Source organism: Daphnia pulex, chromosome 2 (genome assembly GCF_021134715.1).
Source record: "Daphnia pulex isolate KAP4 chromosome 2, ASM2113471v1".
Taxonomy (NCBI): Eukaryota; Metazoa; Arthropoda; class Branchiopoda; order Diplostraca; family Daphniidae; genus Daphnia; species Daphnia pulex.
The window spans coordinates 12177756-12205363 of record NC_060018.1 but is presented as its reverse complement, the minus strand read 5'-3'; the positions used below and the strand labels follow the sequence as shown (position 1 = coordinate 12205363).

The following is a 27608-nucleotide window of genomic DNA, read 5'->3' as shown; positions in this document are numbered from 1 at the left end:
AAAATGGTCCACGCTCGTAAACTCGGTCGGTGTACATGTCGGTCACGAACGTCTCTTTTGAATTTCTTTTTTTTTTTAGAGTTGACTTTTTCAACAGAGAGAGAAAAAATTGGAAAAAGCGGATCGAAAAATGTGTTTTCTGGTTTTCACGAACGAAATTAATTTCTCACGAATTTTTATTTTAATAATAGTACCGCGATGGATCGATTTTTTCTGAATTCTTCTTGGCCTTGGTTATTTTTGTTTTTCACTCGCCCAATTTCTAGCGCCGATAAATTACCAAGTTTTTCTCTGTACAACATTCGATAAATATTTTTTCTTTCTCAAACAAAAATTCGTTTTTTGGATTGACACCATCTTCTTTTTTTATCTACGCGCAAAAATAACAAGAAAAAGATTCACAACCCCATGCTTTTGAATTGTCCGTTACATCCAATCAAATTTTTAAAAAAATTATCTGCTCGTTTAAAGTAGATTTTTAGCTAATCGGCCATTTTTAAAAAAATCTCACAACCCAATTAGAAGTGAAAAAAAGTTAATTTCGCGATAACAAATGATTACACAATTCCAATGTTTTTCTTCTAAATTACATAAAAATGGATTTTCCTTTTTTCTTTTCTGTTAAGACTCTCTCTCTTTCACACGATCTAATAACGCGCCAAGAGAGATTGCGCGTCTCTCTCAGGTACTGATTTTCTCTCAAATTCCAACAGGAAAAAAATAATAATTATCGATCGCACCAGAATTGCCCAGCCCTCCCCCAAAGGATCTAATTAAATGAAAAAAAAAAAAAATAATCCCCCCCAAAAATATTAAGGGAAAAAGAGAGAGAGAGATCTCAAGGGCCAAGACAACCAAAAAGAAAAAGAAACAAAATTTGTATGTATATATATATATATATATATGGGGCGGGGTGTGTGACATTTTTTTGTCTGGTAAGTTTTGTGTGCGAGTCGTTAATTTGTTTGTGTGCCCGGGGCTTTTTTCAAGGGAGGCGGAAGCGAAGAGGAGAGTTGGTAAGGGGGTGGGAATAGAGAGGAGATCGTTTTCACGAATGAACGTCCCAGATTTCGGCGAGGAAGGGCGGCAGTTTCTTGTTTTTGAGCTTGAGAGAAAAGCACATCTCAGAGTTGAGGTTGCCGAGCGTGCGCAACTCGGTTAGCACCGACAGGAGCTTTGCGAATTCCGTCATCGGCCGCACCCGGTGGTTCATCACGTAAGCCTGAAGCGCTTCGAGGTAAATCTCCTGAATCTTTTCCACTTTTCTCGCCTCCACCAATCCCGGTCGTTCTATTCAAATAAATTTTCAAATTTAAATTTTAAATAAAAAAGGCGGGAAAAATTTGAAAATTTCAAAAAAAATTCAAATTTCTCACCAGAGAAGATGACGATGGCCGTGAGAAGGGCGTACTCGGCATTGTCGACTTTCATCTGCGACATGCTCTTGCCGAAGCGGAAGAGCGGCTCGGCCGTGTCTCCGACGCCGGCCATGTTGTACGACTCGCGCGTGTAGGGCAGGTTGTTGGCGAAAACGATCGAGTCCGTGTTGGCGTCGTAGCGTCGGGCGCAGCGCAGCATCATCACCTCGCTCGAGCACGCCTTGAGCAACGTGATCTGATCCTCGCGCAGGAGCGTGTCGAAGCCCGGCAGCCGCTTGGAAAACTCGACCGTCAGCTGCACAGTCAGGATCGTCATTTCCGTTATGTGTTTGAATTTGGCGTCGGCGTCCGATTCGTGAATGCCCGACGTCTGCAATAAAAGTAAAAAAATCGGAAATTTTAATTTTTTGGAAAGAAAAATAAAATTTGATAAAAAGAAAAATCTTACGGAAATTTTTCTCAGATCCTCTTCGGACGGTTGATCAAATTCTTCCTGGAAATAGACGAGCCGATTGATGAGCTCCTCCTGCTCGGGACTGAGGGGTTTGACGGCCAACCCGTTGCCAACACCTCCGTTGGCGGTGCCGCAAACCACCATGGGTTTCTCATCCAACACCTGTCGGTTCGGCCACGCCCATCAACAACAACAACAACAACAAAGAAAAATTATAGATGAAAAATTCCAACAGGTTGGAAATCTGTTCCTCCTTTACACTTACGTGAATGTGTTGCTGCTGTTGTTGTAACTGCTGCTGCTGCTGCAATTGTTGTTGCTGCTGTTGTTGTTGCTGCTGCTGCTGCTGTTGTTGGTGGTGGATGGCCTTGATTTCAGGCTCTTTCATGTCGGGCGATCCCAGCGAACTGGAATTGGGCCGGTCCTTTTCCTTTTGCGCTTTCTTGGCTTCCCTTTTGACGGCGCACTGGTACTCTGGAACGACACCTGGACAAACCCAAACAAAAACAAAAGATAAATTTAAAATCATTCAATAAAAACATAAGAAGAAATGATGAAACCCGTTTGGCAAATATTCAAGTTTCCATTAGACAATGGAAGCCTCTCATTCCAATTAACAACTGGAAGAAAAAGAGACGGAATTGAAACCGGATGTCTGCCCGATCGCCCAAACCCATCTCTGATTTACATACACGCTTCATTCTCAAACCCCCGAAAAACGTCTCATCATTCAACACCGCCAGCGGCCATTATTACAGAGACATGAGTGTAACGAGTAAGTTGATGGCTGTGGGAACACGTCGACACAAAAAACTACTACACGGGGGCCGGCACATAATAAATCCAAATGGCCATCCTTCGGGATGAAATTGAAAACGGATAGGAAGGAATGAATTAACATTAACATTAACAACTTACATTCCGGTCGCATGCCAACCGTCAGGCACTTTTTCAGTCGGCACTCTTGGCACTTTCGCCTCATGTACATGTCAATGTCGCAGCCGTTGCCGTACTTGCACTGGTACACTGCATTTTTCGTGATACTCCGCCGGAAGAATCCTGCACCGGATAAATTGAATGAATTAATGATTTGGAATGATTCATTTGATTGATGATGTCATACCTTTGCATCCTTCACAGGTGAGGGCGTTGTAGTGGTAACCGGAAGCTCGATCACCGCAGACCAGACACAATTCCTCCTGTTGTCGCGGTACGGGACCTTTCTTCTTCTTGGCATCGGCAAAACTGTCAACCGAGTAACCGCCACCGCCATTGACGCTGCCCGGCGGCGACAAATCTTCTCGACCTGCCAAATATATTAAAAAAAAAACAAAATTTAATATTTTTTCAAAAAATCGATCTATTTAAATAAAATAAAATGAAAAACATCTGGAGACTAAAAAAAATGATGAAATCAAGATGTTTCAAATTGAAACGACATGCGTCATAAAAAAAAGGGTTTTTTAAAAATTCTTGAAAAATGTGCACACAAAGGGGGGTAAAAAAAATGTTTTCCTAGAAAACGTTGGCCAGCAGTCCTCTAAGCAACATAAAAATTCGGAGGACACGCAAGGACATGTCGAAGGTCCCACAAGAGACACTTTTTGTCTTAATAATTCCGGAGCCGATTCCGCGGAATATTAAAAAAAAAGAAAAATAATATAAGGTTTTTTTTTTTAAGGCGAACTGGTTTTCTTGTTTGTATGCCGCACCCCCCCGCTAGGGATGTAGCTAAAAGAACCTTTTTCCCTTCATCCCTCTGCGCCTTTAAGCTAAAAATCCTCAACCAGGTCTCTCTCACAGGTAGCAACTGACGCGACACACAAAAAGAAGCTTCTTCAACAGCCAATGGAGAGAAAGAAATAGAAAAATGGTTTCAGTTGGTCTAAGAAAAACCACACGATTGAAATGTGGTTTTCGATTCACATACACACGGTTGGTTAATCGGCCGAAAGAGAAGGTGGAATGAAGGTGACGTCGACCTTGAAAAATAAGAAAATAAGAAAAATCTAAAAGCGCCGCGACGCCACATTTCCTTCCTCCCCCCTTCTGTTTGACGATAGGGCGGGGCGTTACCGTGACGACGCCCTTTACCAAATCAAAGACACGACACACACACAAAAACCCGTGTGTCATCTTCCCGATCCGGTAAAAACTACAAAGGAAAAATTTGCTGGAAAAAAGGACCTGAAGTTGAGGATGTGTCGGAGGATCGTCGGCCGGGCGGGACGGCCGGACTGTGGCCGCCGCCCGTCGACGATTGGGGACTGACGGATGGCCCGTTGATGTCCAGATCCCACAGATCCAAATCGACTTCGCCAATGTCCGACGATGGGAGCGAATGCTCGTCGGACGGACTTCCGCCGATCCTCTGCTGGACATGTCCAGCAACCTGGTGGTGGTGGTGGTGCAAACCGGTCAAAACGACGGTCGTGGCTATGCCACCGCCATTGGTGAAAGATGGCGGTTGCATCAAACCGGTTGATGGCTGCTGTGGAGTCGATCCGCCGTAATGCAGATGTTGTTGCTGTTGTTGATGATGATGATGGCCGTTGGCCGTTGTCGTGCTCACAGCGTTACTGCGCATCACTTGGCCGGGCAGAGAGTAACTGGCCAGCATTTTATTAGCACCGCGAGTCACGTGACCGTAGGGATACTTGAGCTGTTGCTGCTGTTGTTGCTGCTGGACTCGGTTGTTGTTGTTGTTGGACGGCCACGAAGACGGAGAAGATGTGGTCATCGGAACAGACGACGACGAACTGACTTCACCATGATCGCCCATGGTCATTTTGTCAATAAATTGAAAAAAATCAAAAAGAAGAAGCTACTAATTGTTTCGGTCGTATGCAAAACGAGTTAATTAACGAAGCTTGCTGCTGCTGGGCTTATCACGGTCTTTGCCCCACGTCGGGCCACATGATTGAATTGAAGAAAAAAGGGAAAACGAATGGTGGCCGATGTCAAGGACGACGGATGGCCCAAAAGCCGCACAACATTCAGTTTTTATTTCCCTTTGGTCCTCCACGTAACCAGATACTCCGCCAAGGTTGTCCGCCGATACTCAACTCCACAACTAATAACCGATCCGTTGGAAAATCACGACAGTCAGCGAATCAATTTACACTTTCGCTCTCTACAGTTCTAACGAAATTCACCTTTTAATATTTTAAATAAAACCCCAAAAAATAATTAAACACTCGCAAGTAAAAGACAAGACTGAACTGGTTGACGTCGCAAAACCGACTGCTAAAGAAGTTGGAACTTGTTCTCGGCTCAACCACTCTCTCTTTTTATTCTTTTTATTCTTTCAAAAGATATTCGGAAAAGAGAAGAAGAAGAAGAACAAGGGACTTTGTGTGTGTGTGTTGAGGGGTGGAGGATAGTTTCAATTGGCTCCGCCTCTTTTCTTAGATTCGGTTTCGGCAACTCGACCAGGAAACATTACACCCACCATTTCTGCTACTGCCACCTGATGAAATATTTTTTCGTCTGCAAAATCGATTCCTCCCACTTTTTTGGAGGGGGCGGAGTTTAGACTGGGAAAAAATGGCTCAAGTCACGTGCTTTTACTTTTTGGCATTGAAAAATAAATACGCTCGACAGTATTTTTTTGGCCAGAAGCTACTTTTCAGCTTGAATAATTCGTTGAATTATTTCAGAAAAATAAGAACCAGCCCCGAGGCTTGATCGAGGTGTGCAAGAGGAGAGCCTCGAGCTAAAAAAATCAACAGGTAAAAAAGAAAAAGAAGAAAAGGAAGACGAACACAGAGAGAGAAGAAAAATGATGATGAAAAGGAAGAGTGATCCAAAAGATGTTTTCAAGGATGCCCTCGGGCCACGCACGAAGGCCACATACACACACAGGTAAAAAATAAGCGAGGGGGTGGGAAAATAAAGATGGGGCGCCCTTCTTCACGTGTGTCTCCGTGTTAACACAGAGACACACAGAGAGAGCCCCAATCGAGTCTTGTTTTGTTTCTTTGGAGAAAAAATATATATCTTTTTATTTAACACACACAGAAAGAAAAAGTCATCGAACCTCTAACGAAAATTGTTATGAGCCTACGCCCGAGGGCTAACCATCTGTTGTTGTTTCTTTTTATTGCCGGTTGGCAAGGGGGAAGGAAAAACCCCCCAGTGACAGCGACGCACTGGTCCAACCCCAACCGGCAGCAGCAGCGGTGGCCATCTTGATTTTTTCCCAACTTCCGAGTTCCGACTTAATTATCAAACAAACAACAAAGTCGGTTGGAATTTGTGGCATGTGCCGCCCCCGTCACACGCAACGCGTTACCCAACAAAAGGAGTTGGGGGGTTAAACGTTCCAACTAATCTCACGTTACACTTTTCTGAGAGATAAAATGAACAACAATGAATTGGAGATTTACTTTCTAAATTTAAAAAAAAAATAACAAACGTCGGTATGGCACCCCCGGTCGTTGCACTTTTAAAGGAAGTTGAAAAAGATACAAAAGTAAATTTGAATAAAACACTCTCGATTTCTTCCAAAAAACCAGACGAAATTTTTCCTTTTAAGGGAGGGGGGAGAAAAGGTGACGTCACCTTCTGTCGTGTAAAAGGGACCGTGAATTGCATTCCCCCACCACCACCAGAAAGGTGCACAACAGGTGCGCAAACAAGAGGCAAAAGGGTTTTCTCTTTCGGTTGGTTTGGCGCTGGAAGCTTTTTTCTTGACTTTGGTCGTTTCGTTCGTTCGTTCGTTCATTTTTTCTACAAGGACACGACAATTAAAGTCCGGGAAAAAGAAAAAAAAATACACACGACGGCGACCACCACCACGTTTTTTGGTAGCCGAAAGTAAAATCAGACAAATTGAAGGTGAATTTCATCATCATTCAAACGTGAACGCTGATGATTACACACGTATCTCTCTCGGGGGATTGTAAAAAAAACTAGACGAATATATATGTCTATCATTTCGGAATTGTTTTTCTTATATTTCTTATTTTTTCTTTTACGTTTCAAGGGACGCCAAACATTTCACCCTTCACGCAGAGTTGATTTTTTCCCGGGCGCCGCGACGCCATTTTGATTTTTCGACTCTTAAATTCCTCTCGTTTCTTTTTTATTTTTATTATTATTTTCCCGATTTTTCCAAGGACACGGAACAGACGGAGCGTTGCCGAAATTCTCTCCGCGGCCAAAAAAAACTATTGAACGAAATTTTTGAGACACATTGCGGCTGCACACTAAACTATAAATACTATTACAGGCGCGCATCACTTGATTAGCTAAGCGCGTCGTTACAATCAACTAAGAAAAAAAGAGAAAAAATTTAATTCCCGGACCCACCCCTCACATTTTTGGTATTGCATTTTTTCTCAGTTTCACGCGCGGGAAAATTCAAATTTTTTTGAACGTTGAAATTATTTTTTCACGTTTGATGGATCGATACAACAAAATTGTATAGTCAGTAGAGTAGAGAGGAGGGTGGGATGGTTGCCTGGTTTTCTGTCCCGAAAAAAAAAATGCGATCGTGAATTCGGTCACGGCTCTGTGGATCAAAAGTCAACGTCCCGCGTTCAAAAAAATGGAAACGAGAACGTTCTCAAAGTCATTCCCAAGAGAAGAAAAAAAGGGTTTCAATCTTCACGGGAGCGTGATGATATTGAATAATAATAAAAAAAAGGGGGTTACTCAATTCAAATTTAATTCAATTAAACTGATCATTTAATTGATTTAACTATTAAAAATATAAATGTTTAACGATTAGTTTTCTTAAAAAAATAAAAAATAAATTAATGTATTGGAAGAAGGGGGTAATCAAATGGAATTTTATTAATTTTGTTATTCACGATGTAAAGTATTAAAAAAAATAAAAGTGAAAAGCTTGCGGCAAGGTGAACGAACCACCCCAAAAACCGACAAACACAAAAAATAAAATAAAAATCTCCTTTTTCTTTCCGGCTTTCAAGCGGAACGAATTACGTCCACTCGATTCCCTTTTCCATCCATCCCGCGGACTTGTTTTAACGATCGTCTCTATCTCGCCCACCAACAACAACAACAACACATACTCGTTGTTTTTGTATAATGTTTGTTAAATGCTCTTCTCGAGTTATATCATAAATATCGGCCTTGTTTTTGCTTTTCTTTTCACTAAAAATTTCATGTCGGGATTTTTCTTCTTCACCTGTTTCCGTCTGCCCAACAATGGCGCAATTTTCAAGGGCGTGTATATCCTCGACCCGCATATCCTTTTTTATACATTTCCAACGGCCGCAAAAATCCTTAAATATATTCATGGTAATATTACGCCATCGTCGTTTCTTCTTTCTGGCTTGACGACAGACAAGAACCCACCACTCCACTTGACTACAATAAAATTCGAGTTGCCCTTCGAGGAAAAAACTGGTTATTGGGTACGATGGCTATCGGGGTGAAAAAGTTAAAACCAGGTAAAAAAGGAAAGAGAAAACCCCCACGGGAAAATTTCGAATTTTTCCCCTTAAAAAAAGATTTCTTACACTCGAAAAACACACCCTTGGAAACAGTGGAAAAGTCAGACTGTCAACCGTTTTACGATTGAGATAGGTCTGGTTTTTCTGACTGTAGAAATGTGATAAGAATGATTTTTTTAAGTTGAATGAATTGAAATCAAATGTCAGACGATATACCCCTAGGGCTATTTTTCTCTCTCTCATCAACACCTGAAGCCATTCGACGAAATATCCAATCCATCCCAATCTTTTTGATTGGGCGTGGCGATGGTGGTGAATACGTGATGGATTGCACGATCTTATTGCCCCCCCCCCCCCCACCACTCCCGGGCATCCAATTTTTGTTGTTTGCTTCTTTTTAAAAAGAAAAATTACAAAATAAAATCCAGAGAGCTAAAAAAATGATTATTTTCTCGGTAACTTTTGTGATGTTGTTGACACAATTGTTACGTTGCCGATTGCCTCGGGCTAATCAAATCAAGACGCAATAACATCCACCTCTCTATAAAGGACTGCTCCGGGAACCGCGTTTTTAATAACTTTTTTCTTTTCCTCGTCGATTAAAAATAATAAAAAAAAAGAATCTTTCGATGAAAAGGAAAATGTAACAAAAACACACACCTGTTGTGTTGTCGTCAACAAAGATTTTCCAATTGTGTGTGTGTTTGTGTGTGGCGTCGCATTTGAAATAGAGACAAGGCCGGGAAATTCAGTAGGACGGTGGTGCGGTCAACACCACCACGAAGGAAGAAGAAGAAGAAGATAAAAAACAAACGAATGAAATCAAAAAATAAAGGGAAATAACCGACCTTGGCCGCTTTGGGATGAACAAATATTTCCAAAACTTTCTCTCTCTTGTTCTACTAGTGGGAGAGAATGTCTTGTTGGGCCTATGGTCTGTGTCAGTCCAACATCATCATTAGTTGAAACAGTATATAATCAATGTGGATTTCTTCCCAATCTGGATTACATAACTTGGGGAAACCGAGTTTATCTGATCATGTTTCTTCCTACAGAGTTTTGAATTTATGAATCAGACAGACACACAACAAGCTCGGGAAAAAAGATGGTGGTTACAAGTACGGGGGATAATTAACCTTCGGACGTCCTTGGTCTAACGTGCGGGAAGGTAAAAAATGAACTAAAAAAAAATCAAAGACGAAAATTGTCCCAACTTGTTTTTTTTTACGGAATGAAATTGTGGGGGCCATTATTAATTAAGATTTGTTTTTTTTATGACATTTTCCGAGTGAATTGGTCTCGTAGCGCCCCATCACGACATCTGTCGCACTCGTTTTGTGAAAACATTATGACTCGGTAATAATTATCTATTTCGGGAGAGAAAAAATAAATAAATAAGAAAGGGGTAGGGAAAAAATTCCCCATCTCTGGAGCAATTGAATTCGTAAGTCACGCTCAAAGTTAAAAAGTAAAAAAGGTCTAAAGGGGAGAAAAAAAAAGAAGACAAATAATCATTCGTGAGTGGTGATGGTGGCGCCATCATCTTTTTTTCCCCACTTCAATAAACGGCCATGACCGTCAACTTTCTCTCGTCTGACTTAACAATTCACATTTCTTTTTTTAAATTTTACGCGCTCTTGTTTACGCGGGTTTGAAAAATGAAATAAAATGAAATAATTGCCCGGGTTATTTGGTCTAATAAAAACATTTCAAATGATTAAACTTTAAATTCTACGGAGTATTATTCGTTACGAAAAATGCCATCAAAATTGAAAAAAAAAATTATTTCTTTTTAAAATTTTTAAAAAATAAAATTTTTATTCTTCAAAGTGCGCGCAACAGGTGCGCGCGGGATTCTTCTTCTCCTTTTTCCTTGCGGGAGTATTTTTTTTTCACGGAACTCAGCGGGATAGTCTCATCTGCCATAATGTCTGCTCGAGTAAGAAATATACCGACGACAGATGGTCGAAAGAACCACACATTTTACCATTTATTTATTTTCATATTTCTTTCTTTAAAAATAAAAAAAATATTATTTGAAAGGCATCTAAAAATAGATCCGGCTGCCGTACAATCAAAAGAAAATTTGATTTAAATTTATTTTTACTTCTTAGAATTTTTCAAAATTTTATTTCAAAATAAATAAATCATTTTTCCTTTCTTGTAATTCAAACGTCGATAAGGCACTGCTATATTTTTCCTACCCACTTTTGTTAAAAAAACGAACAAAAAAATATGTATAAAGAAGTCGACAGGAAATTCGGTCGTGACACTATTTCCCCCTCTATTCTTCGATTAAGGGAAGAATTCTTTTTTCCCCCTTGCGTGCGTGTCGTGACTTCCATTATTGTGCGCAACTGCGACCGACAGGAAAACGAAGCAAGGAAATCGCGACTGCGTGCTTTCTATTATAATGCGTACAGAATAATAATAAAAAAAGCCCATTCTTGGATGGATGGATGTATAAATACACGTAGAGTGTGTAATCATCCTATAATCGCTATCCAGCGCGACGCTTAAAAATTCTTTTCAAATGTCGCCATCAACCAACCGCAGGTCAACTCTCAATTCTTCTTCTTCCGTTTTTCTTGATTTATTTTTCGATGATTTATTCTTCTAGAATTTTCCATTGAAAATTAATTTGAATGGGGGGAAAAAAGTTCAAAATTTTTTACTTTTTGAAATTTTTTTCCGTTTGAAAAAATTGGCGCCATCTGTGGATTAAAAATACAACTGGACATTGAAATTCTTTAGTAGCCCTCGGGGCGTTGCGGAACCGCAAGGTTGAGTACACCCAACAAGGCGAAGAAAGAAAAAATACGGGGAGAGTCAATTGTTGAAAAAGAACAAATAATAATAATAATAATAAGACATAAAATAAATAATTGAACGCTCCAGGAAATGGCGCGTTTCGTTTTTGTTTTCTCCCAAAAAAAGAAAAAAAAAAAGTTAATCAGAAAAATCGTGACTCCCGAAGTGACTCTCCCACCACCACCATCACCACCCACTTGAAACGATTTCAGAGCCCGCGGGAATGTTTGGTGGCGCATCGCCGAACGAGAAAGTGGTGCTCCGACTGGCTCTTTCTGGCTATATTTAGTCTATATATAATAAACGCCCTACTTAACACTTAACACAAAATATAAAAGTCGCTCTCAGCCTGTTTTATCTATCCAAAGAATATTTTTCTGGTTTGGTTCTAGGAACCGTGTCTGGTGTTTTTGTCTCTTCGTCACCCGTTTGACACCTCCCCCCCCCTTTCTCCCCAAGTTGGCCGACCATTATATAGCCGATATCGGTTTTCTTTTGGCCCTGCCGTTTTTGTTTGGCGTCTCGACTTTGTCTTGTCGGTCGGTGACGGCGACCGAACGAAAAGAAAAACGGCGCTCACGGATATCGAGGTCGAAGCGTCGCAGGTGAACAAGGAACAGAAAAGAAGAAAAATCCCAAAAGAATAAGAAACAAAATAAAACCCTGGGGCGAAGGTGAACGTGGAGATTGAAAACTGCGATGACATTGCGCCACGCCATTCTTCGGCGTGAGTCTCGCTCCGTGAATTTTAACTTTAAGGGCCTTTTTTTTGGTTGCTGTTGTTGTTGCTGTTGTTGTTGTTGTTATCTGTCCGAGTTTTGTTTTCTCGTTTTTCTTGGTGAGGGACCGACCGGTTGAAACCGATAGGGAAAAAAGAAAAACTTTCTAAAACTTCTTGTACGCACAAATTTGTCTTACCAAACGGAACAAAAGACATATCAAGGCTAAATAATCTTGGGCGCCCAACTCTCGTCGCCATTCTTTTCTTTTTGCAAATAAAACCCAAATTCAAAACGCAATTTTGGTTATTTTACAAAATCATTTCAAAAGAGCTGTTGGCATGTTTCAAAAAATTCGAATTTTCCCGCGGTTTCATTTTCGACCGCTAGATGTCGCTGGCGCCAAGCGGCGAAAAATACACACACAAAAAATCCCAATCGAATAAAAAGTAAAAATGGGATAAAATTCTTAATCTAATTGACTGGGCCCTATAGCTTTACTACCCCACCCCATCCACTCCTTTCTTCTTCCATCCGGACGCCGTGTTATATTATACACACATATATAGAGAGCAGAGAGAGCCCCAACAACCGACCGCGGACTCAACGGGCGGAGGGCACAACCCAAAAAGATCCGGTTTTACGTGTGTGTGTGTGTCGATGGATATTCTTTCCCCTCTCTCTCTCTTCCATTCTAACCGTCTCGGCACGTGATCGTGACCCTCAATTGAGGCTTTATCGACACACACACACACACACACGAAAGTGTGTTACAAAGACGGACGGACGGCTCGTTTCACGGAATCCTTATAGGAAAGCGGATCGATCGCTTCTCTCCTCAATCAAAGGCGATGGAAGAAAAAGACGACGGGGGGTGGTGGTGCTCCAGCTACACACATAGAAGCTACAAGGGTAAAATGCAGAAAAAAAAGTTGTTGGAACTGACCCAATTTGCCTCCACCGCCTCCGCCCGGACTGAATGGCGGCTCGTAGCTGCCCGTCGACATGGGCGACGGCGAGTAGCCGTTGGACGATGAGATGACCGAAGGCGGCAAGGTGGACCCCCGTTGTTGTAATAGTAGTTGCTGCTGTTGTTGCTGTTGTTGTTGCGATTGGCCGTCCAGCATCAGCAGCCCGTCGTTGGCTCCCCTCATCGACATGGAGGAGCTGCTGGGCGGAGGCGGCGGTGACATCGAGTCGACCGACATTTGCCCAGGCGACGGCAACCATTCCTCCATGGCGCTGCTGCTGTTGTTGCTGTTGTTGTTGTTGTTGTTGATGATAATGTGGTTGTGTCGGGAGCGCTTGAGCGGACTCGGCGAGTGGACGGAGCCGCTGGTCGACGCCCCCAAGGTGGGCGTCGTCGCTCCGCCGTAAAACGAGTGGTGCGGATGGTGCGGATGCGAAGACGACGGAGAAGACGAGTGGAGCAACGACATGGAGATCGGGTGCATTGCGGCCGAGGGCGACGTCGGAGAAGGTGAACTACCCAATGGGCTGCCTCCCCTAAAATAATATAAAATATAATAAATTAATTAATTAATTGCATTAAATTAAATGGAAAACGTTCAAACTAATTAAAAAAAAATATTTTGACTCCACCCATTCAAGGGTTGTGGATTAGTAAAGAAAAAAAGGATCAAAGAAGCAAAGAAGAGGATCGTTTTTGTTTTGTTTTTTGATGAAGCGCATGCGGATTGACAGAAATTTTGTGAGGCGGGAAATTCGAATTTTTTGGGGTTTTTTCAAAACACCAAACCGTTTTTTGTTTGTTTTAGGTTTAGATTACCCGGTACTGATGCGGGAGCGTGATCGACGGATCGAACTAGCCGAGGACGGAGAAGGAGAAGAACAAGAAGAAGAGTTGTTGTGCAGTTGTTGTTGTTGCGTGGTGGGCGAGTCGGAGGTGGAGCGCGGCTCCGTTTTGATGATGGTTGCAACCGAGAGGACCGACGAGGCCAGCCGGATTCTCTGCTGCTGCTGTTGCTGTTGTTGTTGCGGAGGAGGCTCACTACTAATCACCACACCTTCCATACTGTTGATTCGATTACGGGAGGCTGGCCGGTAAAACACCCGGCCGCCGGCCGTCGTCGACGAACGTTCCAGCTGTTCCACTTCCATTGTTCCGCTCACACCGCAAACCGACACTTTTTGTTTGATTTTTCTTTTTCTTTTTTAAATCTTTCGGTTCGCCAAAAAGTCCAACAACAACAACCCAAACGACACTCTCACTTGATGGAGGAAGACTAGCCCCGCCTTTTTTATTTTTTAAATTTCAACTTCCAATCAACAAACAGAAAGAAGAAGAAGAAGAAGAAGGAAGAGAAGGCGGTCGTGACAAGACAAATCTTGCACCTGCAAAATAAAAAATAAAAAAATTTCAAAAAAAGAAATTCAATAAAAAAGGGGCTAAAGGGTAAATAAGATTTCACCACACACACACACAGAGAGACACACAGACTGGAAATCGGACAAGAGTCAGCTCGTTGGCTGACCTCCGGCGTGACCCAACAACATCCTGTGGCCCGGTCGGTAAAATAGCTGATCAGATCAAGGACTCCGGGAGTCTTTTTTTCGTGAGTTTCTCTCTCTCTCCTACACCTAAGCTACTGCTACTACTACACCCCAGTCTATTTTGACAATGTCACAGCTAGCTCGTGAGTTGCAACCAATTTGGGAAGGAGAATTAAATTTTTTAAAAAACTTGTCGTTTGGAAATTTCGGGTAGAACCGGCTCCAACTAAACAACCGACACCCCACTCCCGACAGTCAAGAAAATCACGAAGGACACAAGGAGAGTCGGTACACCGGCGCAGAGTAACGAGTTTTCTCCCTCCTCTCCATCTTGGTCCGTTCGTGAGAGATGACGATGATGATAAAAGCTCAACTGCAAGTTTTTTTTTGGTTACACGAACGAACGAACGATGTAGAGAGAGAGGAAGAAAACCTTGAAACTGGTTGGTACCCCACCAAACTTGAATGCAAATCAAGTCTGGAGAGTATGTATCTCTTTTCTTTTCTTTCTCTTTTGTTATATTATATCCAAGCATATTATAGCCGAGGGCAACAAGCAGAGCGAGCAGCAACAACAACAACAAGGTTTCAAAGTTGTTGTCTTCTGTCTGTCTCCCAATCAATAAATTTGTACATTTTTCTCAGACGAAAATAAAGACAAAAAAAGTAGAACACGGGGGGAGAAATATTAATATTAACCAGAGCTCGGGTTATTCTATACCTGACGACTTGTCGGATGACAGACAGAGAGAAAGAAGAAATTCGAGATATTCCCGACTGCGGGATTCGGTTCAACGAGGGGAAGAAAAAAGAAAAGAAAAGAAAATGAGAAAATTCATATATTAAAAAAGTCTTAACTCTCCGATTCCGTTTTGTATTCCGAGATGATGATGAACCTTTTTTTTTATATTTCGTTCGCCCCAGTTGGGAGAATCGCCCACATTGTTCTCCCGAATAACAGAAAAACCCCGAAAAATGCCAGCCAATCCAGACGGACAGATCCGGTTGCAAAACTATGGAAAATGTCACGCGGCGTCAAGTTGAATTGATCCACAAGTCTATAGTATCCGGCGGATGTGACAGAGAGTTTTTCTCTTTTTTACATTCTTTTTCTCTTATTTTTTTACTTTTATTTCGTCGGGAAAAAAAACTACAACACCTGTCGGGACTGGGGTATAAATTTAAGAGAAAAAAAAGCCGCGCGCAATCATTTATATATTTCCTTTCCGTTCCACCGCGATTGCTTTAACGATTTCCCAATCATAAAAAGAAAGAAAAAAAAACCCCACGCGCGCGCTCCGGATTAATCAAGACACTTTTTCTCTTCTAGACACACAAAATAACTACAACAATAATGACGTCACGCTTTCGAAAGACGGTGTAATATAAAGAGTCACGTGACTGATGGAAAGTTTCTTTTCTTTTGGGTAGGATTGACCCCCCCCCCTCCAAGGTCACACCGGATTTTTAAATTTTTATTTTCTTTGAAAAGGCGTGGCATTTCAGAAATAAGGTCATCCGAGGTTGAACCCTCCCATCAACTCCCTGACAAGACCCAAGTCTCAATAAAAATAAAAAATGTTTGAATGGCGTCCCATATTCCCAGGCTACATCACCTGTACTTACTACACACCCGTATAGTTGTAGACGGGGGAAATTAGGTCTGCTCCGGGGGCCAACAAACCCAACAGGTGCACCACAACCAGCACATGTCGGACAAAATCAACCCAACTACACACACACAGAAAAAGAAGTTGGCAAATAAATTAAGAGAGTAAACACAAGACTTGATTCAACTCTCTCAATCAATGGAGACAAATAAATATAAAAGAATCGAAATGAGGGCACTTGGCGTCTCATCATTGCGCCGGCGAATGGAATTATTGTGCAACTCGCACACACACAAACACATTTGTCGTGACAAAGACAGATGGTTGATACACACGTCTGCCTGCCTGCCTGCGCGCGTGTGTATGTAGAAAAGGGTGGGCGCCCTGATCGTTCAAGGTAAACGAGTCGACTCGTCGACTTTCACGCTCTGATGGTAGCGAAATGGTTAAGTCGCTGAAATAATCAAATATCCAAAAAAGTTCCATCAGAAAAAATAAAGAAAAAAAGAGTTCGACGTCAACCAAGGACACGTATAACTCTCATCCATAAATGGCAAATCGAGCAAGAAGATATAACAAAAATTCCCGCCCACCCCTGCAGCAGCATTCAAACCCTGGGTAGCCCGAAATAGTTTCAATAAAGAATCCCCCCAATCCAACACAAAAAATATTTGTCAAATTCAATTTTCACGAAAATCCTTTCGACGCGTGTCGTGTCTTTTTTTCCCGACTTTTTTAGGTCATCCAACGCCTTCAGCTTATTTCGCCTTGCACTTTCCATGGCCGCCTTTTTTTATTTTTTGGGGCCCCCAGTTCCCCACTGGCACTACAAGGCGTAGAGACGGTAGGGAATTATTTACCTGGAAAAAAAAGGATTCTTCTTCTTCTTGTCTGTCGACTAAAGTGAAATATATCCGATCAATGTTGCATGATGCGAGTTGACACACACACAGACACACACCAAACAAAACTTGAGACAGTCGGGAAAAATATACAAGTCGTCGAATCGAAAAAAACTGCACACAACTTTTTTTTAGACGGGAGAAGAAATAACAAAGCAGCTGCAAGCTCTCTCTCTCTCCACTCCAGCGTCCGTGTACACACTAATACCTGGAGAAGCGGGCGCGGGAAGACGGAGGTGGCGCACCTCCCTCCTAACCTTCTCTCTCTCTCTACACGAAGAAGAAGAAGAAGAAGAAGAAAAGAGAGAGCTAAACAGCACACACGAGGAGAACGAAAAAAAGAATTCTTTTTATTACATGATTATGGGGCCCCTCTACCAACCACCACCACCACCATCATCAACTTCTTCTTCTTCGGGCCGGCACATTCCGGTTTTTTTTTACCTGGTGGGAGGAGGAGCTTGTGTCATACACCTGGCGGCTATGGGAGTCAACCATTTTGGGTTTTTCGACCTCCTTTCTCGTTTGGTAGAATAAAAAAAGAGTCGGCGTAGAGTTTTTATTTTCGGTGGATGGAAAAGCCGCAGAAAAAACCCATTTGAAACGCTCTCGTTGCAAAAGAGAGGAGAGAAAAGACGAGAGAAAAAGTGACCGCAAAATAAGAAAAAAAAATGACACAAACAGGAGCAGAACAGCGTGTGCCGCCCGCTTTCGGGAACTCCCGAAACAAGAAAATGAGGTGGCGGTTTAACCCAGTTACCAAGAAAGAAAGAAAGAAAGAGGCTTTAGCTTAGTCTCTCTCTACCGCCCGTCGTACCTAAACACACTTACTACAATTGGAAACTAGGCCAAACCGTAGAAAAGAAATCATTTCTTTATTTATTTTAAAAAAGGACCCAGATTCCAAGAGTTAAACAAAAATGACGTTAATCTTTGTATTGAAAACCTAACCTACGCATTTGACCTGCGACAATTTCATTTTCAAGGGTCCGAATTTCTGTGAACGACAAAAAGTTGATTGAACGCGAGGGAGGGCGGATTGATCCCGGGTTCCGATTAGGGCCACCTAGCGGCGGGATGACGTCACTTTCTCTCCCGGTGCTCTGTGTGTGTGTGTGCACACACGATATCGTCGAACAAGTTCAACGACCCGTACGTATAGGAGACGAAGAAGAATGATTTGACATTTTTCTTCTTCGGGAGGGGGGGAAAACCCATCAAGTGTGTGTGGACACCCGTCCAGGGGACAGTCCAGTAACTCTACAGCCTGGGCGGGGATTACAAATCCGTTCATATATCATGTCTCTAATCTCGTTCAAGCCTCAAACGACAACAAGTCAAGTGAAGGCGCGAAACATAAATAAAACACAACAAAATATTTAATCCCTCCCAGCAGTCTTGCATATTACATCAAATTCATTTTTTAAAAAAGTTTACCGACGCCCAAATCTATAATCTGTGTGTGTATGCGGTGGCGTATAATCCAACCAATGCTTCAACACGTTCGGGAGAGAGAGAGGGGGAAAATATTTAAAAAAAAAGTAAAAGGTTCAAGGTTGAACTAATCCCTCATAGATTCGTGAGAGAATAATAATTGACATCCTGTTGTTCTTTTCTTTCTTTGAAAAGAATGGAAAGTTATTCTTTTTGTCTTATTCCCCCCTCCCTCTTTCTAGGATTCACGCCGGGGTTGTTTAAAAAATCCCCGACACAAACTTTGACTTTGTACAGGTACCACCACGACTGGATTTTTTAAAAGACTAAAAACTAAAGGACTCATTGTGTATGTCGTACGGTACCTCCACTCGTTCGTGGTGTAGCAAAACCGGATGTTTCTCCACGATACATATGGGGTGTGGGTGGGGTAAGGGGGGACAACATTTTTGAATACGTAATGAAAATGTGTGTGTGTGTGGTGCCGTTTCCGGGTTCTGTAAACACACACACGAAAAACCCCGACAATTTAAAAAAAAAAACAAAGTTTAAGGAACTTTGTTCTTTTGTTTCTGTTTGATTAAAAGTGGTTGTGTCTACACGAACAAATTGTTTACTTTTTTTTTTCAAAAAGACCGCCATTTTTCTCTCACCCCCCGAGTGAAGAAGAAAAACAAACATTTAAGTCAAACTGGATTTATTCCTCTTTGAAAAAGTATTTGGAGAATCGCTGGCATCTCGGATTGACGGATGGTTATCCATTAGATTCCATCCATTCCTTCTACCACCTCTCCCCCTCTTCAATGATGTAACGTGACGCTCGAAGACATTTTCCCGTGGATATCCTGAAGAATGGCGAGTGGTGGGCAATAAGCAAACAAAAAACAAGGAGCTCGGGACTAAGAAGAGTGAACGAACGGGAAAATTTTCAACGCGTCACTGCGAAACTTGCAATTTCATCGCTCATGATGAATAGTCACTTTGTTTGAGGCAATATCCCCCCCCCCCCTTCTCTTGTTGTTCTATCGATTGCGCCGCGGGACAAGAAAAAAATAACTTTCTTCGAAAGTTAGTCCCCGTTTTTCATATTAAAAAGAGACAAAAACACAAAAAATCGATTTGCAATGAAGGAGAAACAAGGAGGTAGAGCTAATACAAAATGGCATCAAACAGCCCCCGAAAAAAGCGAATTTCTGGGTTATTATACAGTTAGCGTCTATCAGGTCTGGTGACGTCAATAAGCGTCGGTCGGCGTCGTGCCAGAAAGAAAAATAAAAAAACAAACAAGTGAAAGTGTGTCACTTTCGACTAGACGAAAAACTCTACAACGGTGGACTCACGCCCATCATCCGTCTCTCCACTTCCGTCCGATCGTCCGTGAACAATGACCTCTGCCACGTTTATTCCCGTATGTTTTTCCCCCCTTTAACACACACGATCACCATACAATCCTACCGCGCCCCTAGACCTTTTAGAAATCTGGTCCTTTTTATTCTTTACTTCTCTCCCGACAACAAATTTTCAGCTGACTAAAATTAGAATATTTCTCGTGAGGTTCTTTTTTCCTTGTTCCAACATTGGCACAAACCAAGTCCTCCCCCCCTTCCGACTTCTAAACAAAACCCCAAAAAAATAAAAACAGAGTTTGAGATGGAGCCAGAAAAAAAGCCGAGTATAAAGAGAGCGTGAGTCTTGACCCCGTCACCACTCCCGCACGCCCACCACCACCACCGCCGTTGCCGCCGCACAGACACACAGAGCCAAGTCGAGCGCGGCGGATAAGAAAAACTAGGTCACGCCAGATTATTACATGTATATACTATACTATATACTACCTCCCTTGTTTTTATTCAAACACACACACAGTCTATAGTCTACGCAGGCTATGTGCGCGACTGGGGCAAGTTAACAAATAAGAAATACTGTGTCGCTTTTGATAACAATTCAATGTGACGATAAGCGGCCAACGTGAATACGTAATGCCCTCAAGACGGACGAACCGAATCATTTTCTTTTTCATGTCTTAAGAGGGAAAGAATAAAAGAATAAAAAAAGACAAAATCAAGTTGTCGTCATGGCAACGGGGTCAACAATCACGTCGAGTCTATCCATTCAATATTACAACAGACACTGAGCAAAAAGAAAAAAAAAAACAGAATCTGCAGTTGTTGAACCCTATTGGCTTTGTTTGGGTTCGCAGAACATCACACACACAATACACAATGTAAGTGTGTGGCACGTCAGAGAGCCGGTAAAATGTGGAGATGGAATGAAGGAATTTATAGCTCACTTGACCTCCTTTCTTCAATAACTTATCCATCCTCTACTGCTGCTGCTGCTGCTACCCTATTGGCCATTTTCTTCTTCTTCTTTTATATTTATAGAGGAAAAGTATAGTCCTTTTAGAAAGAAAGAAGAAGAAGAGTTGATTGCGTTTTTCTTGGCAAAGTGCCTCACCAAGTAAGTGGGCGTTACCCCCACCCACCACCGCAAAAAAATCTACTACTTGTACAGTACGACGTCTCCTAACCATTAGACTCCCCCCAAAAACCCCCCATAGTGAGGGAGGGGGCAATTTCATCAAAAGCTCCAGAGACTCGGTCGTATATATCCAAACTTATAAGCAGGGGCGTCGTTTATCATCATCCCACCCGGAGAAGAAGAAGACAAAATAAAAGTAAAATGATTACATCAAGTTAGAAAAAAACTTCTTTTTGTTTCGGCCATCAGAGAGTTGGTTGACTTCATCATCTAGTAGTCATCACGACCGCAACCGCAAACGGTCGGTTCTCGGATATCCCAACCACCCGAACGCCTCAGAGGTTTTTGACCAAGTTTTACGCGAAGGAGCCTAGAAAACTTTGTCCTCGGGAGTCGACGACGTGAGTAGTGAAAGTGAAATAGGATCACATGACACATTCCACCGTCAGCAGTAGCACACACACCCCATTGAGAACCAGGAGAGAGAATTAAAAGCAAATTTGTCTTTTGATGTTAAAGAATTGGGTGATGAGATCACGTCTTTTAGGGTCCAGTTCATCACGAGGGCCACATGAACTCAATCAAGAGACGCTTTTTTTTCCCCCCAGACTCTCCACGGGGAGGTTATTTCTACTTGTGAAAGTCAATCACGTACCAATTCAAAGAAATATATAAAAACCACCACACGCCCAACCCAGACGCTATTCACTTATTCAAGAACGACATCATCACATGTACAATTCAAGTCCAGGACATTCACTTTATTATGTGACTTTGGTGGGTTTGCTTAAATTTTTACTTTGGGTCACATTGTCCATCCCCCCAACTCCAACCCGCTTTGTATTTTTTAACCGCTAGAGAATTTGTTTGCGTTGACTAACAACACGCGTGAGTCTAGTCCATCCTTTGCTCGACGTTAACAAAATTTCGTTTGAAAACATAAAAAAGAAAAAGTAGCGAATTCAGCAGACTGACGACAGTTGCGTGCGGGATGTGACCCCATTCTAACCGTTTCGGGAGGGGTCGGCAGAAAAGGAGGGGGGAGGAGTCCCGCCCCCCGTGATTCTTTTTCGTCTGCCTAGTAGTAAGAGGGGGGGTTCTCTTTTTTCACGTCGCTCTATTTACCAACAGTGCGTGAAAAGAAATAAAAATCTGCAACCGTCAAATACACAAGAAGATGCCAAATGATTTCCAGTGAGAAACACACGGGGGTCTCTCGTTACCGAACGCGGTTGTCACGGCGCAGAAAAGAATCGCACTGATTTCCTGTCTTTGTGTGTGTCTGTGAGCTAATGTAGTCGAAAGGCCCTCCCATTGAGAGAGAGAAAAAATAAGACGCCCACGTTCAATCCCGATTCCTATTCAAATTAAGTTGATTTATCTCTTTCCCGATTTCTTTCTAAAATTGGCAGAATATTCTCGGTAGTAACCGATTTGACGATCGACGAGTGCGAAATTAACGTCGTCCCTGCCTACCTGATGCTTTATCCCCAACGACAAATCCCCGACATTTCTTTCTTTTATAAATAAAAAAAAGGAAAGTTTTGATGTATAAAAAGATTGTGGACGTTCAACTCGGTCAACCGGGAACGATTGCCGAAAAATCGATACAATTCTGGGTCTACACGAGTGGGTGGTATCAGAAGGTAGAAAACTTTTCTTTAAGTAAAAGAAGTTTTGGCTAATTATTGGAGGGGAACCAAAATGGGTCGTATTAGAACCAAAAAAATTTATATCTGTGGGGAATTTGAAGGTAAAACCCACAATTTCTCCGAATAGGAGGGACAAAAATACGCCCATTTCTTTGGAAAACTCTTTTGGTTTCGACAAGATGTCTAAAAATCCTCCTCCTCCCGTTCAACAAGAAGAAATTGAAAATTCATTTCATCAATGATATTTTTTCAAAAGATCTTATTTACATCGTGAGCGCGGGCCTGTGGGTTGTGTAATCTGATTCCGTTTGACCCGGCGTGTTCCGTTTGTGTGGCGCGTCTTCTGCCTCTCGGTCGTGCAACAAACGGCAAAGTTTCGAAATACAAACAAATTTAATTTTTTTCAAGGTTACGAACTTGAAAATGTATGAACACGAGACATCAACACACACACGACACTTTTGGCCGAAATGTTTAGAAAAGAAATTTTCTCTCTTTTTGTGAAAAGCGAATTGGGAAAAATATAAAAACCACGACAGACAGACAGACAGAAGAACCGCGGGTTGTTGGCGAGATTCCAACAACTTCTATCTAGTCAAACTCTACCATATATATACACACACACACACACACCAACTCGCCATGTATATGTACGGCCTGAGAGAAACTAGGTCAGCCACTGCGGCATACATACACACTTGATGGGGAGAGAGAGGGGGAAAGGGAAAAACATTGGAAAATGCCTGGGAAAAAAGAAAACACACACGAGAGAGAAAGAGCTTTTTAAAGATGGAGGCCGATGGAAACTTACCACTAAGAGTCCCGATTGAAGTAAATCAAATTTGCACCAATTGTTTTTTGTTCCTCGGTATAATGCACAGTCAATTTAAGCAGGCCGAAAAACCAAATGAAAAAAAAATCCGAATGCAAAACTCGATTTTTCGGTTACCAACACACTAAGCACACACACACCAACTGTCGTCCGCTCTGTCTCCGGCGGACTGCACATGAAAACTGAGTTTTAGGGGAGGAGAACTCAGACCACGACTCACCACAACAACCGAAACTTTTAAGTGAACTCGGTTTATATTCAGATATTTTTTAATATTCGAGATATTAGTTTTCGAGATGATTTTAGTCTTGGGAAAATTCGTTTTGGTATTTAATCATTTATTTCTCTACAATGTTTTTACCAGACGCTTAACTGATTTTGTAGTAGAAAACATGGCCGACGTTCCTACCGTCGCGCAAGCCGATAGGGGCGGTAGACGGTTGAACTAAACAGTCAAACAGCTTGTCATCCTCTGGTGAAATTTTTCCGAGCTCGTGATAAAATTTGGAGGATCGCGAAAACGCCGATTGAACGTTTAAATGAAAAATCACGTAATTCTAGATTTAATTCCTTAACAGTCTACTTATTTGGCATTCGTCCTTGACATTTGTCATCTACCCTTGTCGTAATGCAGTGCTGCTGCTTCTCATTCATTAACTCTTTTGCAGACGTAGCACCGAAGAAGAGCATTAATTGTACAAATAGAACAACCATGAAATTTTTATTTTCTCACTAACATTGTGTTACATAAAGCTCTCAAGTGTATCAAATAACTAGCAATTCCTTTCGTTCCGAAGCTCCATAATTCATGCAGGCTAATGTGTATTACTGTTTCAGATGATGGAAGTTGATGTGGCTCCTCCTAAGGGAGAGGGTCTTAGGCAATACTACATCACCAAGATTGAGGAGCTCCAGCTGGTAGTTGCGGAGAAAGCACAGAACCTTCGAAGGCTACAGGCACAAAGGAACGAACTCAATGCCAAAGGTAAATGGAAAGTTCTCGTTTTCTTTCAATCATGCTAATTTTCTCCTACAGTTCGCATGTTGAGGGAGGAATTGCAGCTGCTGCAGGAGCAGGGATCATATGTCGGTGAAGTTGTCAAAGCCATGGACAAGAAGAAAGTACTTGTCAAAGTTCACCCAGAAGGTAAATTTGTAGTGGACATTGACAAGAACATTGATATCAACGACATCAAGCCCAACTGCAGAGTTGCTCTGAGAAATGACAGCTACACACTGCACAAAATTCTCCCCAGTAAAGTAAGTGCTTGAAATGTTACAGTAAAGTATTGTTGTATATTTACGGTGTGGTGATTTAGGTTGATCCGTTAGTGTCTCTCATGATGGTGGAGAAAGTACCAGACAGCACTTACGAAATGGTTGGAGGCTTGGATAAGCAGATCAAAGAAATCAAAGAAGTCATTGAGCTTCCCATCAAACATCCGGAGCTCTTTGACGCCCTCGGTATCGCTCAACCTAAAGGTGTCCTACTCTACGGACCCCCAGGAACAGGTAAAAATAGAACACCATTTATTTCTCTTTAATTTCGTGATTATTTCATAATCGTTGGTGTATTTCAGGTAAAACACTTCTGGCTCGTGCCGTCGCTCACCACACGGACTGCACTTTCATCCGAGTCTCTGGCTCCGAATTAGTTCAAAAATTTATCGGTGAAGGTTCTCGTATGGTTCGTGAACTTTTCGTCATGGCCAGGTACCGATTTAGATGTTGAAATTTCCCAATACAATTGATCAACGTTGAATTTTTAAAATAAAGGGAACACGCTCCTTCCATCATTTTCATGGACGAGATCGATTCCATCGGCTCTTCGCGTATCGAATCTGGTAGCGGAGGTGATTCCGAAGTTCAACGTACCATGTTGGAGCTGCTGAATCAGCTCGACGGTTTCGAAGCCACCAAAAATATCAAAGTGAGCAGCCGTGTACCAGCTGGAGGGGGGAGAATTGTGTCGATTGTGTTTGAATCCTGTCAGATCTGTTGACACTGTCCCTCTTTCCTTTCGTCTCATGTAGGTGATTATGGCCACGAATCGTATCGACATCTTGGACCCCGCTCTATTGCGACCCGGCCGCATTGATCGAAAGATCGAATTCCCGCCACCAAACGAGGAGGCTCGCCTCGACATTCTCAAAATTCACTCGAGAAAGATGAATCTGACTCGTGGCATCAACTTACGAAAGATTGCCGAGCTCATGCCCGGCGCTTCCGGAGCGGAAGTCAAGGTTTATATCTTTTTTCTACACTTTGATTGGTTTTTTCCTCCCTTCTAACATTCCACACCTATATAATATTGGTTGCATATGTGCAACAAATACTCTTGTGAGTAGTGGGCCACATGATTGCCTAATCGTATCAGATTGGCGAGCTGCACAATCGAGAGCTAATTGAGGTCCACTTACTGATGCACTTGAATTAACCTTTGACTATTTGCGCTCTGTATCTGATGTGATCGCATTAACATCCTCTTTGTGGTTTTTCAATCTCCAGGGTGTTTGCACAGAGGCTGGCATGTACGCTTTGCGCGAACGGCGCGTCCACGTCACTCAAGAAGATTTCGAGATGGCCGTCGCCAAGGTGATGCAAAAGGATTCCGAGAAGAACATGTCCATCAAAAAGCTCTGGAAGTGATTTGTTATCCTTTTACTTCGAATCCAACGGTCCGATACTGGACGAAACTTCATCGCACTCACTCGGCAAGCAATCAACTAAAAATCAGAAACAAAAATTTAGAAAATTAACAATAATTCGAATTCATTGAAAAAAATATGGCTGTAATCCCGAAAGCTTTTTCCATTTTCATTTCACAAGATTGAATATTTCTGGACTTGTTCCACGTTTGAAAATCCTAAGCCTATCAAGCCCAGCCCACGTTGTCATTACTTATTTCCTTCTTCTCTACTGATTAAGTGATATCCTTGAGGAAAGAAGTGATGTACCGATGGATTTTCCAAACGCTCGTTATGCCAATACAAAGAGATCAGAGTGCGCTAAATAAAAGTTGACATCCCAAGACGGGGTGGTTCATTCAGTTTGGATTAGATTAACCTTGAGAAGTTGATCGAAAGAATCAAGAATTTAAATGGTGGTCGTATTAGACGTAAAAACTTTTGCTTTGACGGTAGAAGCTTTTGGTATCAAATATTCCATAAGATAACTACGTTTGGATGCCCTTGAATAACAGAATAAGGAAGAAGATTGTATAAGAAAAAAACTGGTAATGCCGGATTTATTCCCAGAATCTCGGATGAGTTCCATCCTTTTTTCGTGCAATGAAAGAACGCAACTAATTTCGACTGCATAATACAGCTCGGATAAAACGGAACCAGATTTGATTAATTTTGGTTGCGCATCGAAGAACGTGAATAAATCTAATCCTGTAGAGATTTGTTTTTGAGAAATTCTTCAATAATGAAGGCTTCATTGTGAACACAACTCACTTGGGCGGCAACTAACGAAAAATCCTGTCTAGACTCTAAACATTTATCTTTGATAGATTCCTACGTCAATGCTGGGAATTTCAAGTGCGTGCGTTATTTCGCCCTCATTAACTGTTGGAAATCGATCGTGTGTCTTAATTCCCTTAATTGATGCCAACAAGCTGTGAAATGCTTCTGAATAAATTGACGTCGTTAAGTATGCGCGCTGCTCTGGGCATGGGGGCAGTGCAATAAAAAGAACTGGCATTTACGTACAGTTGTGAAATCACCAAATTGGTTAACGGCACTTGACGTTGGCAAACTTCAAACTTGAGGAGCTATTTAAATGGATACATTTCAACACCAGTGAATAACGCTGACTCAAACCACGGCCAAAACTTTTGAATGAGCGAGGCTAATTTAGCAACGCATGATTCAACAACAAAACCTGCTGTAGCAGGGAAGACCATCGAGTCATTGTATTGAAATGATGCAAGCAAGTTTCACCTATATTGACGCTGGATTTTCTCAGCGATATTGGGACATGCCTTCAGGTGGCATTTCACTAGAAACCGGCTGATTGATTTCGACTGGTTACTATACACAACTTGAATTCCAAATGAACATCAATTTTTGATTCGAGTTTTTAGCACTCTTAAGCAAAGTGGCTTTTTTTTAATTTGCATGTGTAGTTGCGCAAGTCGTACAAGATAAAATCTCCAGATTACACGCAATCAGTGAATTTCTCTTGAATAACAACTAGATCAAGGGCGTAGTCAAATTAACAAATTTATGTTTTGGGGGGAAATTCTATTATTCAAATTTTCATCTTTTTAAACGAATTTAAACGAAATAAAACGCAATCGACGTTTGCTGTAATGCAAGCTAATAAAAAAAACAACTGTAATTTCATTCGATTTGTTTTTCAAATCAAACGGAAAATTGATTGAACGAAATTAAA

At 41.9% G+C, this 27608-nt stretch overlaps 2 protein-coding genes across 5 annotated transcripts; one reads left to right on the top strand and one right to left on the bottom strand.

Annotated features, from left to right (window-relative positions):
* Nucleotides 1-579: 579 nt before the first annotated feature.
* Nucleotides 580-23396, bottom strand: LOC124188603 (ecdysone receptor-like). Of its 4 annotated transcripts, none has more exons than XM_046581341.1 (9): nucleotides 23190-23396; nucleotides 13575-14140; nucleotides 12732-13291; nucleotides 2957-3139; nucleotides 2752-2892; nucleotides 2099-2319; nucleotides 1828-1995; nucleotides 1377-1749; nucleotides 580-1290 (listed from the first exon to the last, which is right to left on the bottom strand). In XM_046581341.1, the coding sequence occupies exons 2-9, from the start codon at nucleotides 13904-13906 to the stop codon at nucleotides 1049-1051; spliced, it is 2220 nt and encodes a 739-aa protein (XP_046437297.1). In that variant the 5' UTR covers nucleotides 13907-14140; nucleotides 23190-23396; the 3' UTR covers nucleotides 580-1048. The 4 variants fall into 4 exon arrangements, with proteins under 4 accessions (XP_046437297.1, XP_046437298.1, XP_046437300.1 ...); XM_046581342.1 differs by lacking the exon at nucleotides 23190-23396 and adding an exon at nucleotides 16770-17100; XM_046581344.1 differs by lacking the exon at nucleotides 13575-14140.
* Nucleotides 23397-23585: 189 nt separating this feature from the next.
* On the top strand, nucleotides 23586-26240 carry LOC124188604 (26S proteasome regulatory subunit 8). The gene is made up of 8 exons (XM_046581345.1): nucleotides 23586-23761; nucleotides 24048-24195; nucleotides 24247-24470; nucleotides 24530-24722; nucleotides 24791-24923; nucleotides 24987-25140; nucleotides 25244-25453; nucleotides 25719-26240. Exons 1-8 carry the CDS (start codon nucleotides 23750-23752, stop codon nucleotides 25857-25859), a joined length of 1215 nt encoding a protein of 404 aa, XP_046437301.1. The 5' UTR covers nucleotides 23586-23749; the 3' UTR covers nucleotides 25860-26240.
* The last annotated feature ends 1368 nt before the right edge of the window (nucleotides 26241-27608 follow it).